The 13,741-nt window shown below is 29.4% G+C and overlaps 1 protein-coding gene across 1 annotated transcript; it reads right to left on the bottom strand.

The window, feature by feature from the left end:
* Positions 1-5,858: 5,858 nt before the first annotated feature.
* Positions 5,859-11,077, bottom strand: LOC119689036 (DNA ligase 1). Its single transcript, XM_038103768.1, has 7 exons — positions 10,947-11,077; positions 10,836-10,886; positions 10,231-10,494; positions 8,894-9,066; positions 8,365-8,824; positions 6,704-7,329; positions 5,859-6,646 (listed from the first exon to the last, which is right to left on the bottom strand). Exons 1-7 carry the CDS (start codon positions 10,967-10,969, stop codon positions 6,033-6,035), a joined length of 2,211 nt encoding a protein of 736 aa, XP_037959696.1. The 5' UTR covers positions 10,970-11,077; the 3' UTR covers positions 5,859-6,032.
* Positions 11,078-13,741: the final 2,664 nt, after the last annotated feature.

Genomic DNA, 13,741 nt, shown 5'->3' with positions numbered 1-13,741 from the left:
TAAAATCCATATTCCATAAATAATATCTAAAGGGCATTAAGTATAAAATCATTATGAAAAAGTAAAATTTTGTTATAAAAATTATTTTCGTATCTCTTTCATGACCTCATCTAAGGCTGCCCTTGAGATCTGATGATTTTATAAAAATATAATCAGATATACACATATGAACTATGGACTGTTCGACTAATTAAGTATTGGAACAATTATTGTTCCAAACGATTAGAGTTCTGGAATTACCAACTATTTGCTAATAAGACTATAAAAATGTTAAACAATAAAGAATTGATCAACATTCAACTGTAGATCAGATTTTTTTACTGAATCAATCAATAAAAAACTACTATGAAGATAATATAATATTATTTGACTTCTTTATAAACTATTAACTTAAAAGTGTTATGAACATAATATAATATTACACATCCTATTCATAACTATTCACTATTCTTTCATAATATTCATACTAGTATTAACTACATATAGGCGTTGAACAGTTAAAGAAGACAACCTGTTTTTTAATCTTTGAAAAGTATTACATTTGACCGGTATTCGTACCGAAAATACTAATTCGTTTGGTAAATACAATACTAAACGGCTCATTAGGGAACTCTTTTACATTGGCATCTATCAGACCTTTTTTTAATTAATTCAGCAGTCAAGCTATAGGATTTCAAAATCATACCAATTTATCAAGTTGTGACCGTTTGCTCTGTATAGGATCTATATATATATATACATATATGTATATAATGAGGCGTAACCCTTTAAAAATACTTTTAAAAATGGACGAAATGTAAGTTTCATACACATAAGTCAAATCAAGTTTATTCTCTTCCATTAAAATCATTAAAACCAATAATTAACTCCTGTTTCGTATTAGATTTTGAAATATTTTCTCTTCAATTTCGATTAAATTATATCTTAATCGTATGAAAAGCCAAGATATGCATTAATTCTATATCACAATATTAACAGGTCTTGGGCCCTTTTAAAAATTGTGCCATCATCAACATGCGTTATGATTTTAACTTTCTGTGAGGATTCTATGAGTTAAAATCAATAAAATTTGTTAAAAAAATAACTACGAAAGTATACATTTGACTTCTTACTTGCAAAATCGATATTTAACATGCTAAGCAATGACAGATTCATTATTTTGTCAAGTCTAGAAGAAATGCTTAAGCAAGGTCCATTAGCAAAAACAATATCAGGTACAGTGTGAAAGTTAAAGTCTAGTAAAAATTTCTTAAAGATCATTTTTGTTTTAAATCTATTTATTCCTTATAAGACAAAAAACACTTTAACACTTTATTAGTTTTTTTAATACAATGATCTAGCATATATTATATATATAATTAATTTTTTAAATATATCTATACATATTTAGAAATATATATAAAAAAGTATATTTTTTTTAACTGAAATTAGTCATGTTATGTTATCAGCAGAGTTTATTAAATCATATTATATAATTATGATTTATATATGATAATAACCATATACACATCTAAGTAAGGTGAGCTAAGATTCAGCACTGCTGAATTATTTAAATAGTTCACAACAATAACTATGCTATGCACCCTACAAACATTGTGTTTGAATACAATGAACTCAGTGTCGTTCATAACTAATTTTCTTATACAAGCATAACTATTATACAAAAATATATTAAAATCACTGTTATATTAAGAACCTACTTATAAAGAAATATCAGTTCGGTATGAATTAAATTATTTATAAATACCAAAAATCCATATTAATTTGGGCTTCGAGCTTTTATCTTTACGGTTTAATTAAAAACAGTTCGTGTCGTTTTCCGTTCCAAAGAAAATAACATTTTCTTTTAATTTTTAATATAATTTTTCGTAAATATTTTTTATATATTTATATAATAAATTAGTTTTATTTTATACATTCTTTTAAAATAAATTAATTTTTAATTACCGGTTATTGGAAGTACATATACTCAAATAAATAAACTATTCTATTTTCATAGTTCAAAAGTTCAATGCTTCTTACTTCAGAATCATATGACTTAATTTAATTATTTATGTTTAGTGCAAAACTAGCTTATTTAAAACATAATTTTAATTAAATTGAATTTTAATTACACCTTTTTTAAACAAAGTAAAAAAAAAACTGAATAATAAACCATAGATTGCTAAACCGAAATAAGCTTATGTATTTTCTCGATTCGGTTTTCGCCCTTAATCTTCTTTCGGTCTTTGGTTCTTTGTAAAATATCTGTCATTTATGAAATTATCCAGGTGTTATTCCGATCTTTTGACTATACTCAGCTATAGTATAAAAAGTATATATAGAGAATAGATACTAAAGCAGAGAGTGTATAATTGTTTTGTTTTTTTTGTGCAGAGAGAAGGTTTAAAAATGCCTACTGCATCGTCACTATGCCATCACAATAGTGGTATGCCAGATCGTTTCTAAGAACTTTATCGAGAATATATCAAAGTGGGGCCCCCATGTTGATTATCGATTAAAAATTTTCTTTGTTAGTCTGCGTTCAGCCCTCGCTTAAGTTTCTTTGTTCACCTCTTTTTCGAAATAGTCATTTACGAGATTATATTTTTTCAGTTTGGGTATGATCGTTTTAATATATATATATTTAATATATATTTTAAATATATTTTAGTAGTTTGAAGTAATAAAATATTACTATCATTCCAATTTCTTAATCCATTTTCATTCGTCAAGCTTAAAATGTGAAGGCTACCTCTAGTTAAAATAAAAAGATTTCTTTGCAACAACTAAAACGCTTTCGATATTATGGTATATTAAAATAAATTATTATTATTTTTATTATTAAGAATTCTTAATAACTTTTCACTAATTGCTTATAATAAGAACTCAAGAAAAACCTTCAAGCAAAAATTTAGACCACCACAGTGCAAAGGTTTATAATAATCTTTCGATAAAAATATATAGTAGAAAGAAAACAAATTGCATTCGATTTTGATTTTTATATATCATCATAAATACCATATATATTTATGATAAGCTTAAAATATCCTATAAATCATACACTCTTCAAAGTTTTCTAAAAATGGGAAGGTACACTTGTTTGTTTTTTATTCGACAACAACATTTCCTCATTCAGGCATATCAGACAGTCTATCAGTAAAATATACGATTAAGATTAAGGTGTGTTCTGACGTCTGCTCCCCTGTATACGTTAAGTTACAATATAATTTTAATTTTTCTCACAGTTTAACTAACAATTATTATTAAAACCTTCAGTTCTAGTAAATAATTTCCATTAATCATTTATTAATACTTTGCAGTCATTCAAAAATTAATTCATTGATTGTAAAACACCGTAGAAACCACAAGTAAAACATTTCATATATATATTTACTTCTTCATGTGAAAAAGGGAGCTATATGAACAGAGCCAGTGACCTAAGTGACTTATAATACTCAGTTTGGAAAACTGCAACACGACGGTTCTGTCTTAGAGCATCGTTCCTTAAATAACTTCAGTTAAAAAATAATTATAATAATTAAAAAATAATTATAATAGAATTTATTATCTAACTAAAATAGATACATATATATTTATATATATATATATTATTGGAACAAAACATGAACACAGAAAAAAGGTTTAAGGTTATTAAAAAAAATATTGGAATTATTAATATATAATTAATTATTATTATTAATATAATAATTAAAGTTTTGTACCGTTTTTGTTTCAATAAAAACGCTTAATTTCTTGCCCCTTCTAACAGGGACAAAAACAAGAAAGTTATTGGTTCCTTTTGACATTTGTCATACTTTTCTCTTTTTACTACTTCTAATATTCAAAATATATTCCTGAAATAAAATTCCCACCTTTTTGCTATGATTTGCATATATACACAGATTGAAATAAACAATCAGAATGGTATCATCAGAACTATTTGTCTTCCAAACCCTCTTACTAGGCATTCTTCTTCTCAGTAGACTACAAGCAGCCCTAATGCATACTCAAATATATACGAAATTTGTTAAACTGCATATTGAAAATTAAATATTATCTCAAGATAATATAGTGAACAAATCACCAAAAAAAAAAAACTACTTCTATATCTTAAAAACTTATATTAGGTTGAATTGGTAGCATTCTCTATTAAGAACCACTTAATCACAAATAATATACACGGATTCAATAGATAAACATTGTTCATACGCCAGACCAGATGTATCATTAAAAAAGATATGTAGACTAAAATAGTGAATGTACGGGCAATTTCCACATTCAATTAAAACCACGCCAATATGATAACTCTATAAACTTGCAACAATGAAGCTGACCTTAAAAAAATATAGTAAATTTTAGAAAGCAATGTGCCTGTTTTCTAATACTCATCTGTCTCTGCAATTCCCCTATATCATCGTATATTCAAATACTCATGGGTTAGCCAACTCATTCAGGAAAGCCAAACATTCTGAAACTGAAATCCCACGTACGATCCTATTTAGAAAAAGTGTAGTAATATGGAAGAAATCACACTACAAATGTGAAAAAGCTGTCAAGAAAGATATACATTAAGGTCGTACACAAGTTATTACAGAAGTCGTAAAATACTTAATCAGCACAACAAATGTCCCAGTATATATATGTTATATGCATATATGTATACAAATAGATAATCACTTATATATGTATGTTAATCCGCAAATACGAGATATACTTTCCTTAATTAAACAAATTCATATGTGAAAAGTCATACATAATTCCTTAATCATAATAATGCCTTCTTTTCAATAGCACAAAAATGCTTTATTGTTGCACTTTTTAAACAAATTCAATTCGATTTTTTGGTATAAATTATGACAAATATTGAATACCAATATTGACGTTTTATACGAATATCATTAATATATGTATTAATAAGTTTAGTTGAAGTTGTATCTTCTAAATTATAATGCCGCACAATGAGGGTCGAAGAAATATATCATACTTTATAAAGAGCTCAATATACAATAGAATAATTTGTTTAGTAATATTAATTAATTAATATTAATTAAGAGTTGTTCCGATGATGGAACAACTACATTTCAGAATCAAAAAACCGAGTCTTATTTATCACACTTAACTTCCATTGTGTTAATGGTTTTAGCGCATTCAGAGTTATATCCCAAGCCAGTTTTTTGACCCCCATATTCTTAAGCCAAACCAAATCTTCTGTCAAAAGTTAGACCTAAATATTTTACATTTTCCTTCCATTCTATTTCACAGTTGCGTACCGCAACAAATCAATTATTCAAGAGTTGCCATAAAGAAGTGAAGATGGAATCCATCAACCATATACTATATCTTTGTTCACAACTAAAGACTAAACAACTTTATTATTTAGATTTTTTTTCTGATAAGTGGGTATACTTATCAAATCTTCGTAACTGCAATTGGAAGACACAAATACTTTTACAAGAACAGCATATAAAATTAAAATGGAATATAATGATTTTAGTAGCTTGCCTTACTCTGACGAAAAATTCTTAAGAATATCATAATTAGCAGTAAATGTTTCCCAGTAGAATTATTAATACTTCTTTTCATATGCATTCTCAAACCTAAACTAAACTTCACAAACAAATGTATTCACTGAAAATTTCTACTTCCAAAAACGGCCGGATCTACATTCCAAAACCACTCGCCGAGTTTGCGTTCAAACGTTATTGGCATACACAAAAAGGAACTACAGAAGCAGATTCGCGTGGATTGCAACAACAACAATAGCTGATAAATAACAATAATTCTCTTATTCACTTTTAAAGGATTTCATTTAATTAAATAACAATTAAAAAATGGAAAAAGAATTAATAAAATTTTGAAATAATATTATACATATCCATTTTAAGAACTTATTTAAGTAATAAGCATAATTTAAATATCAACATTAATACCCTTTTCAAGCGTATAATAGAGTACATGCATCTCTCTATATATCTACCACATGGTGTACACAACTGAATAGAAATAATCTAATTTAAATTTAATAGATATTATAATAAATAAAAATAAAACTAAAAATCATCGTAAAATTCACTAGCTTCTTCTCCTGCGTTCTGTTGATTTTTTATTTGATCTTGTGATGAGTACATATCAGCAACTTGTTGAGCAGAAGTGGCGTCTTCTGGTGATTTATCATCTCTGATACGTATAAATCGTGGAAATCGCAATGATATTCCTTTCTCAGGATCAAGCATACCAATTGCAGCTTTGTGCACGGGACTAAGTGAAAGATCGGCACATTTAACTTCCCAAACTTGAACAGGCTCAAACCAATCATCTGGCGCTAAGCTATTATCATATTGGTAATATAATTTTGATGTTTTTATGACATGATCTTTAAAGAAATCTGCATGCATTTTTAAATCTTCTTCCGTGAAACCTGTTCCGATCTTACATATACTTTGATATTCTTCATTATCTTTGTCATAACAAGCCAGTAGAAAACCGCCATATATACCCGTTCTTTTGCCTTTGCCCTTAAAGCCACCAATGACTACTAAATCTAAGGAATCACCAGCTCCATCTAGATAATCCTTTTTCAATTTAAGCCAATTGCGTGAACGTTTAGCTATTTCATATGTGGCTTCTTTATCTAAAGTTTTCACCATTAAACCTTCACAGTTACCTAAAAATTTCAAAATAATCAAATATAATCGCACAATTATATTGCAGTGTAGTTTACCTTTAACAGATTCTGAAAGAAACTGTTGTATTTCATTTATGTCATTGGTATCATAGGCTGTTGCGAATTTCCAAATGCCTTCAACTTCTTTAAAATGTTCTCGCATTAAACCTCTTCGTGTTTCAAACGTTTCCGTCACTAGTGATTTGCCATTCAAATAAAGTAAATCGAAGACATATGCACAAACTTGCACCTTAATATCTTCCACTTCCACTCTCTTTCTCTTGCGTGTACTAAGAATTTGAAATGGTAAAATTTGCTTCTTGTCATTATCCCAAGCAACGACTTCACTATCAATGATAAATGAGCGCACGTCATCACCAACAAATTTATCCACACGTGAAATAACATCAGGATATTTATCAGTGTTATTTTCTTGATTCCGTGAGAATATGTTGACCACTTTTTTATCATTGCAATGTATTTGGGCACGTTCTCCATCATATTTCCATTCGCATGTTATAGTCATGCCTTCCAGGCGATCAATTACTTCATGTATACTTTTTGTTGGCTGTGCCAACATGGGTTTAATAGGTATGCCTGGACGCATTGTACAATGTTCCAACAACTCATCAACACCGTGCTTAAGCAATGCTCCTATGATGATATCATAATTGGGACACTGACTAGAAATAAATCAAAAATTTATATGAGTTGATTGAAATCCTCACGAGTTAATATAATCAATTTACCCCGTGCCAGATTTTATGAGTGGTATAAGCAGTTTAGAAAAGGTTATAATATTAATGAGACATGAAACATTAAGACCACTAAAATCCATAATCACTACAGACTCTTTGAATTTCTTAAAACATCTGGCAAAATTAACACTGATGTAATTGGAATTGAAGATCTTAAAAATTTTAATTTATTCCATTTCAACTGAAAATTTGTAAACCACTACCCATATCACTTAACTCGACCCCGTACGACTATTGTTTTTGCGTGAAAGCACATTTTCTTGATAATGAAAAGAAAAAAAGATTTGTGGACGCTTTTTTTTCCAAAGGATTTGTTAGGATATCAATCCAACATCCTAGTAATTCTGTTTGTTCAAATGTCATGCAATTATGACAGTAAAGAATAATCAGTGAAGACACTATCCTACAACGTATTTCATTGACCTTACAACAAATATTTATTTTTAAAAGGTCTAATTTATTTTTAAATCCACTTTCAGACCTATACAAAATAAGTCTACCTGTCAGCTACTTCTATATTTTGAATGTTATCTGTTTGAAATAATGAGAAGTTCCCAAAACAAATTCCTTTTGAAATTCCTAGTTTAGTGACTTTCAGATAGATAGAAAAACACTACCAAATTTGCTTATTAAGAATACTAATGGTCTATGTGGTTCTATGTGGTATCTATGCACTAGATTCCTGCGGTACACAATACACTGCCATTCACATATATTAAGCAGAATGAAGAAGATATACACATGAGTTCGAAGCAATGTGGACTTCTTTAATCTTTCAAATCTCTCAGATTAAGGTGGCCAACATGCCATTTAACATACTAAGTAAATAGGTAAATATATCGAAATGTCTATAATAAAGACACTATTATGGAGCAAAAAATACAAACTGTAAGATTAGTATATAAACCTTACTATAAAGTATATAAAGTATATAAACTAAATTAAAAATGTTGTCATTACCAGAATGCAGTTCGTAAAACTAAAGCTGTATCGTCTATCTTTTTCTTTAGAACGGTTTCACTGGGTATAGATTTATTCGCAGCACGCAATTGTGATTTGACCACCGCAGTTGCCAAAGCATTTACCAAACTTTGTTCTGCAATTCCAATTCGCAATTTTCCAATTAATGAACGTATAAAAAATCGAGCTTCAGAATTACGACAGGCTATGAAAACTTCCTGTATTATATCGCTTTTGGCCTTTCCTTGTGTGGCTGCAATTGTTTTCAATTTATTAAAAACATTTTTAATGGTCAAAGGCGCCGGTTGAAAAAGTCGTCGCTGAGCCACTCTTGATTGTTCGGCAACAATCCCTAAGTCTCCAGTACTAAAGGTTTGCGCTTTAATGTGCTTAAGTTCACGACCAGTAGCCTTACAAATAACTTTCATTAAAGTAGTTTCTGCAACTCCAAGTTCCATACCTATATAATGGTAACATATATATAAAACGTATTTATATAGCGAACTTTAAAAATATTTATTTTTTTTACCTTCATAAGCCGGTGCTATCCCGTTAACACTTAAGTACACAGATGGCAATAGATCTTCTGGATTCATTACCAATACTGAATAGAAAAAATTACCGAGTATATCTATCATTTTAAGACGAGATCGTGTATTTTCAATTGCTTCAAACGTTTGTGCCAGAGCTAGGTAAGGAGTGCTAAATTGTAGTTAGTAAAAAAAGGATTAAAATTGCTCAAGGATTTAAAAAAACTTATATGGACTATTAAATAATAACGGGAAAATAAACAAGATTTATTTACTCATCAGTGAGAAAAATTAAGCTACTTTTTTCATTAAAGGAAACGAGATCCGAGATTAAATGAGGCTTGGAAAATGGAAAACATTAGATGCGTAAACTATTGCTGTGATGGACATTGAAGCTGATTGATTAAATTCAGTTTGTTGAATTTCATTAAATAGAGGAAACTTTGTCAAGATTATTTCTAAGTGCACTCCTGATACATCATCACACAATTATCAAATATCTCAAGTGATTAGATTACATGAAAATTAAAGAGACGGGTGTTCTTTTAAGTTTTATCTTTAAAAAAGAAAAAAAAACTGAAAATCTCAATTCTTCAATGTTCTTACAAATCTAAAATAGACGGACTGAATATAATTTGTATAACTTAAAGTTATTATTGGTCGAAGACGACCAAGCGACGTTCAACATCCCCCAAAGGGGTCACACAACCAGCGGGCTACAACAACACGAGCAAGTGCCGTTCACCACTCCCCAAAGAGATTTTAAAAGCAGATCTCAACGAATTTCAACAATACTATTAGCTTTAGTTAATATCCAAAGCACTGAAATGCAATGTAGTGCTTTAAAGGAATTGGTTACCAATTATTAATATTAATTATTAATTTAATAAAAATTTAACAAAGCGACCTAAAAGCAATAAATAAACAATATTTGTGCATTAACAATGGACTACTGATATGTTAATATAGGTGTGCAGCATAAAAAATAAACTATGGTTACAGTGCTCCGCTCCGTTGGGACCTGATACCCTGTTTATTTCTATTCCTACTACAGGTGTGGATTTGGTCGTATACAGTAGAGCTTTGGTGCATCACATCCACATTAATTATTCTAACTGCTGAATTTGTTTAAAATAGAAATAAAAAATCATAACAAACATATGTGGTATACATAACATATGTATATAATTATACATAATAAGTCACCAAATATTGGAAATGTTAAATGACCCATTAGACGTTTGAGAGAAGAACTAACATATTAATAGAAAATATATTTTATATAAAGTAGACCATATTCAATTTTGGTACAACCAAATTGAATATTTTAGAATACCTCTTATCTTTTTTCCAAAAAGCATCTTTAATTGGATCGTAATCATTTTTCGCAGGATTATAGTCTGCACTGTCGCACTGGTCTTCAGCAATGCCATCAGATATTTTTATCATATTACGATTCTCTTTAGTTTGCTCAGATTTGCTTTTTGGACTCTCTGCGGTGGTATTTGCTTGAGAACCCACTGATGTATCCATTAATTCATCTTTTACTTCAGTTTTGGTGGTTTCCTCGACCTTTTTTGGTGAATCCTTTTTAATTTCACTGCAATATAAAGGGTATTGAAATGTATGTGAAGATTACTGTGATATCATAAATTATATGTATTCATATATAAACACTATATTATAAAAAGAATAAAGTATTGTTTATCACAAACATTATATTATTTGTAACATTTTAACTTTATTTTTGTTACTTTAACTCATTGCCGGCTTAATATGTTATTGTCTTTATAATCTGTTAAGGCTTTTTTGTGGCTTTCCAATAATAAAACCATACATTTTCATTAAAAACGTGTTTCTTTTTATAATTTCACTCATAATTAATCGTTATTATGTGCGTAAATAAATAAACGTAAATCATTTCACAATATAAACATTTACCATTTTGGAGATTCTTTCTCTGCAATTGCATTTACCGGTCTAAAGAACGATCTGTGATAAAATTAATTATTAAAATATGAAATAAAATAAATTAATTTTATTATTACTAACGTTATTGACTTTTGTTTTGACATTTTAAACAAACATGTAAGCAAACCCAATTGTAATATTTTTCCTCTGTGGGAAATGAATTGGCGCCCAAATATGTGTTCCTCTGTAAATGGAACGAAACACAAATAACAGAATCGCACTTGACACAAGATAAAGCATGTGTGACTGCATGCTTGTTACACATGCATGAGACATACGTATGAACCGCAAGTCATAATAAAATGTTTATATATGTTTCAATGTGGGTATATGACTTTTTTTATTTATAATTAATCCAATACTATATTTAGACACACCAAATTTCGTAAAAATCTTAATTTTATTTTTGTTTCAGCGAAATTTAGTTGTTTTTTCCATACAAAATTCAGTTTTAAGGTAAGAACGAAATTAAGGAAAATGCCATTAAATTCGTTGAAACAAAAGCTTAAATAAATGCTTAAGTTAAATTTCAAGCAAAAAATAAAGTTGACGAAAAAGTGATATTTTTTTATATAAATGTCAATGACAGTTGACTTTAATAAAACCGGGAAATATTTTGAAAGTAGAGCAAATTTTTAAATAGAGAATAAAAATAGAGAAAAAACTGTAATTGTTGTTAATTTAAAATAGAGTGAAAAATAATAATTCATATACTAGAAATCAATTATAGCTAATAAAACTACTGAATGCCATCCTTCATATATATAATTATCAACTTTTGAAATTTTCCAGATACAAATAGTGTTCGGAGCGTGTGATTTTCTTAGTTTCGAGCTGCATGAACACTTTCGAAATTAACTCAATTTCATTTTTACAAAATTAAAGAAATTTGGCTATCTAAACAAAGTGTTACAATTCTACTACCCATATTTTATAATAATAGGTCTGTTTCACGACCTATTCGTAGGAACTTTGAGTAACACTGTGTGTACACAAATGCGATCCACCAGCAAATTTTCGAGTAAATAAGAACATCTGAGAGAGCGTAACATCCCTGTTGAAATTTGAAAATGCTACACAGGCCTTAATTGTACATTTTATTTCAAGAAAAATTTGTGTTGATGTGTGAATCAGCTGTTTTGGTTTGAATTTTTTTTTTTCAATTTATAAATTATTTATTGAATCTTTCTAAAACCGAAACTAACAATAAGTGGATCAAATCTTAAAACTAAATTCATTTTTTCCCTAAGCCATTGCTTTGGAAAAAACTATTGAGACATTGAATTATTTATAATAAGATAAGATTGAAAATTAAAATTAGAATTAAAATTAAAAACTAAATTTTGAATTAAAATTTTTGTATTGTTTATTTGCGTGGCACTGGTATTCTCACTAGATTACATAAAGCTGTTCCATGAAAATAAGTTTAAAGAGCGTAATTTGCAACTTTATTTGTGTTACGCTTTCCGTTTGTACGTTACTTGTGTTTTATTTCGTGGAACAGACCTGATATGTTGTACAATGTTTCCAATGGTTTCATTTAAGCACTTCTGCTTATCAAAGCCACTTAGAAGAATTATTTACCATACAAGAACTTTCATATAAGTAAGATCATTATAAATAAATCAACTCAATTAAGGCGAAATAAAATATTAATAAATTTTCCATAAAGAAAGCTGTAAACAAACATATAAAAAAAGTAAGTATTAAATAAATTCTTTGTTTTTATTAATTGAACATGTAATAGATATATAAAATATATTGGAAACGACAAGATTTTAATTACATTAACAAAATTAGCAACTGTCAATATTACAGTGTGGTGTGATCAAATTTATTCTTAATTACCACAATTACTATCTTGTTTGGACATTTATATCCCTGAAATGCTTATTAAGAAATATAACACTATTTGGGATTTGGCACAACAACCAAGCAGTATGGTATCACTGATTTAATGTTTTTGACAGCATTTTGGCATGTGACAGGTAATGACTTTTGACTTCATTTTTGCATTCTTCCTTACTCTGCTTTTGACATTGGTGATGTGCGCTTCGGGGGAGGGGGGTGGTCAGAGCGGTTCTTGTCACTGTTCCCTCCACGTGACTCCCTCTAGATAGCTACCATCTTCCGTTCATAATGAACTGATGTGTGCAGCGAAATCCTCATCATGGATATATGTAGTTATACGTCAGGCTTGGAACCCATTTCAAAACGCAATCAAGACGAAGTGGCGCCTCGGATAAAGAAACGATTAACAGATGACGATGACGATTTTAAAACATGCAGATGGAATGTCCGAACTCTTTACAGATAAGGTGCTGGTTAATGTCCTCAAGTAATATAAGGCTGACATTACCTGTATTATCTGTATTAAGGCAACATTTTTCTGCATTACTCCAATTTGTGCACATGCACCGACTTTCTATGGACAGCTTGAACAAGCATATGAACTCTGTCCCCATCATGACATCAAAACCGTTGTAGGAGACTTCAATGCACAGGTGGGTAAACAATGTGTTTTTGGTGCTACTGTCTGAAAGTTCAACCTTCATACAAAAACTTCTGATAATGGAAGGAGGCTGATTGATTTCACCGTGGCTAGAAACATGGTGGTTATTAGTACCAGATTCCGGCATCTCAACATACATAAGGCAACATGATTGTCACCTAATCAAAACACAAGATCTCGAATCGATCACGATGTGATAGACGGAGAGCATGTTTCCAGTACGTCTTCGATGTACGTACTATCCGAGAAGCCAACATCGACTCGAACCATTATCTTGTTGCAGCCAAGATCCGCACATTTTTACGTGCGATGAAAAAGGTACGTGAAGAAGCAGAGCGAATGCTAGTCGTCGAAATGCTGCAAT

Source organism: Teleopsis dalmanni, chromosome X (genome assembly GCF_002237135.1).
Source record: "Teleopsis dalmanni isolate 2A chromosome X, ASM223713v2, whole genome shotgun sequence".
Lineage (NCBI taxonomy): Eukaryota > Metazoa > Arthropoda > Insecta > Diptera > Diopsidae > Teleopsis > Teleopsis dalmanni.
This window is presented reverse-complemented; position numbering and strand designations above follow the sequence as displayed.